Consider the following 2,955-nt stretch of genomic DNA (forward strand, 5'->3'; position numbering starts at 1 on the left):
CGGGGAAGGGGCCGGCGGTGGCCGGACGGTCGCGGGCGCCCGCGGCGCGGCCCGGCGGGAAGCGGCCGCCGGCCGTCAGGGGGTCACCGGCGGGCGGGTGCTGCCCGCCTTCCTCCTCCTCGTCGTCGTCCTCCTCCTCTTCCTCCTCCTCCTCGGCGGGCTTGTGCCCTTCGACGTCCACCTCCGCCTCGTCGTCGTCGTCGTCCTCCTCCTCCTCCTCCTCGCTGCTGTCCTCGCTGGCGAAGCTGCCGGCGGGCGAGAGGAGGCGGTGCGCGGGCAGCGGGTGGCGAGGGCAGCCCGCCGCCGCCGTCGCCGTCGCTCCTTCCTCCTCCTCCTCCTCCTCCTCCTCGGCGGCGGGCGGCGGCGGCAGCAGCAGCAGCGGCGAGGCCGGGCGCGGCGGGCCGTGCAGCTTGGCCAGGCTCTCCGAGTCCTCCTTGCCGCCCACGGGCCGGAAAGCGCTGGAGTGGTGATAACCGCCCGCCTTGCGCCCCGCCGCCGCCGCCGCCTCCAGCAGGTGCGCGTGGTGCGCGGGCACCCGCCCGCCGGCCGCCTCCGAGGCGGGGGGCGAAGCCGCCTCGCCGCCGCCGCCAGGGGGCGCCTCGAAGAGCGGGTCCCGCGCGGCGGCGACAGCGGCGGGGGCGGGCGGCGAGGAGCCCATCGCCGTGGCACCCGCCGCCGCCTCGCCGCCGCCGGGCTCGGGCAGCTCCAGGAAGGCTTGGCGCAGCAGCCCGCCCGCGCCGTCGCCCAGCGAGCAGCCCAGAGCGCCCGGCGGCGGCGGCGGCGGCGGCGGCGGCGGCGGTGGCGGCTGCGGCGGCGGCTGCAGGTAGGTGGGTACGGGCAGCCCGGCCGGCGTGCGCGGCGGCCAGAACATGCAGAAGGGCGGGTAGAAGGCGGCGTCCTTCCTACCGGGCCAAAAGAGCCCCGACAGCCCCCCGCCGCCGCCGCCGCCGCCGCCCGCCGCGCCGCCGCCCGCCTTGTGCGCTCCGCCGAGCCCGTCGCCTGCCTCCTCCTTCTTGTGGCACAGGCCGAAAGCGGCGGCCGGGAAGCCGTAGGGATGCGGGAAGAGGCCGCCGCAGGCGGGGAACTTCTGCAACACGCCGCCGAAGGAGCCCTTGCTGGGCACCGGGATCACCGGGTAGCTGCGCGGGCTCTTGCCGCCGTGCCCGGCCGCCGCCGCCGCCGCCGCTGCCGCCGCCGCCGCCGCCGCCGCCACCGCCTCCTGCAGCTCGTCGTCCTCCTCGAAGCGCGGCCGCTTCTGGTGCAGCTCGGGCGGGGCGGCCAGCAAGTGCGGGCTCAGCAGCCCGCCGCCCACCACGGCCGCCGCCGCCGCCGCCTTGACGGCGCCCAGCGGGTGGCAGGACGGGGCGGCGGCGGCGGCGGCGGGCGGCGGCGGCGGAGGCGGAGGCGGCGGCGGCGGCAGGGCCCGCTTGCGGCTGCCGCCGTTGAACATGGCCTTGACGTCCTCCCAGGCGAAGACCAGCTCGTCCTGGGGGCTCTTGTCGGTGAGCTTGAGGTGGCGGCGCCACGAGTTGAAGTTGGCGGCGTCGGGCTGCGTGTACTTGGCGTCGGGGGTGCGGTGCGAGTGGAAGATGAACTTGTTGGGCGAGAAGTACATGCTGCAGTAGCTGCACTTGATGCACTTGGCGCGGGAGCTGTTGTAGCGCGCCGGGATGAAGCTGCCGCGGCAGCCCCAGGCGCACTCGTGCGACACGTCGAAAGCGAAGTTATCCGGCAGCTTGGGCGGCCGGTTCTCGCCCAGGAAGGACTTGCAAAGCCGCTCGGCCTCCCGCTTGGTGATCATGCCGCAGCGGCGGGAGGAGATGGGCATGGCCCCGGCCCGCCGCAGGATCTCCAGCTGCACCGGCGTGCACTGCACGCAGGTGATGCCCAGGGCCACCCGTCGGTTGTGGATCTCGTTGTAGCTGAAGTTTTTCAGCAGCGTGTTGGAGATCTGCGCCAGGCACAGCCGCTCCTGCCCGTCGATGACCAGCGAGACGATGGGGATGCCGTAGAGGATCACCTGCCCCACCTGGTTGGGCTTCATGGCGCCGTGGCCGGCCCGCGGCTGGCTCATGGGCTCCGGCGGGTACGTGCTGGACGGCGACGGCAGCAGGATGTCCGTGGGGGCGGGCAGCGGGCTCGTCGCCATCGCCTCAGCGCCGGGGGGGCACCTCTGCGCCAGCTGCGGAGGGAGGGCAGGAAGAGAGACACCGTCAGCCCGGCCCCCTCCGTCTCCAGCCACCCCCCCGCCACGACGCGGCGGGGTCCCCTAGCCCCGACGCTGCCCCGAGCCTCCGCCGGCAAACCGGGGGCCGCCGTCGAAGTGCCGGAGGCGGGGGGGGGGGGGGGGAGGGAGGGAAAGAGCTCAGGCTCCCGGGATTTAAGAATAAAACGAGATCCTGAAGGATCGGGGCGGCACCTGCCTGCCCCCCGCACGAAACGTTTTCCCCGACGTTATCCCCGGCTTTCGCGGCCCGGATTGCCCGCCGCCACCTCCCCAGGCGCCGACGGCCCCCTCGTTACCGCTAAAGCTGCCGCCGGGCGCATCTCGGCTCAGGTGCGGAGATTAAGGCAAATCACCACATCCCGCCCCCCCCCCCCCCCCCCCCATTCCGGAGCACCCCCGAGTGCATCCTACGGACGGCGAATGCCGAAACCCCTATCCCCTCCCGTCTGGGGAAAGCCGCCGCGGCAGCGGAGGCAACGAAAGCGCGGCGCCCCGCGGGCCCTCCGCGAAGCCCGGCCTCGCCGGGTGCCCTCGCCGTCCCTTGCTCCGCGGGGGCGGCCCCGGGGCCGCTCTACCTGCCCCTCCGCACCGGCCCCGGGCGCCTTCCGACGGCTCCCGGTGCAATACGCGGGGCAGGTCCGGCCCCGGCGCTCCGGCATCCCCGCCTCCGCCGGGCCGCGCCGAGAGCCGGAAAAGTAGTATTTCTATATATATATATTTTTAAAAAT

At 74.8% G+C, this 2,955-nt stretch overlaps 1 protein-coding gene across 1 annotated transcript in view; it reads right to left on the bottom strand.

The window, feature by feature from the left end:
* Positions 1 to 2,216, bottom strand: part of SKOR2 (SKI family transcriptional corepressor 2) — a 28,542-nt gene extending 26,326 nt beyond the window's left edge. Inside the window, exon 1 of the mRNA XM_068927828.1 lies at positions 1 to 2,216. This exon is cut by the window's left edge and continues 140 nt beyond it. Coding sequence (XP_068783929.1) covers positions 1 to 2,149 — 2,149 coding nt within the window. The 5' untranslated portion in view covers positions 2,150 to 2,216.
* Positions 2,217 to 2,955: the final 739 nt, after the last annotated feature.

This window comes from Struthio camelus, chromosome Z, assembly GCF_040807025.1.
Source record: "Struthio camelus isolate bStrCam1 chromosome Z, bStrCam1.hap1, whole genome shotgun sequence".
NCBI classification, from domain to species: Eukaryota; Metazoa; Chordata; class Aves; order Struthioniformes; family Struthionidae; genus Struthio; species Struthio camelus.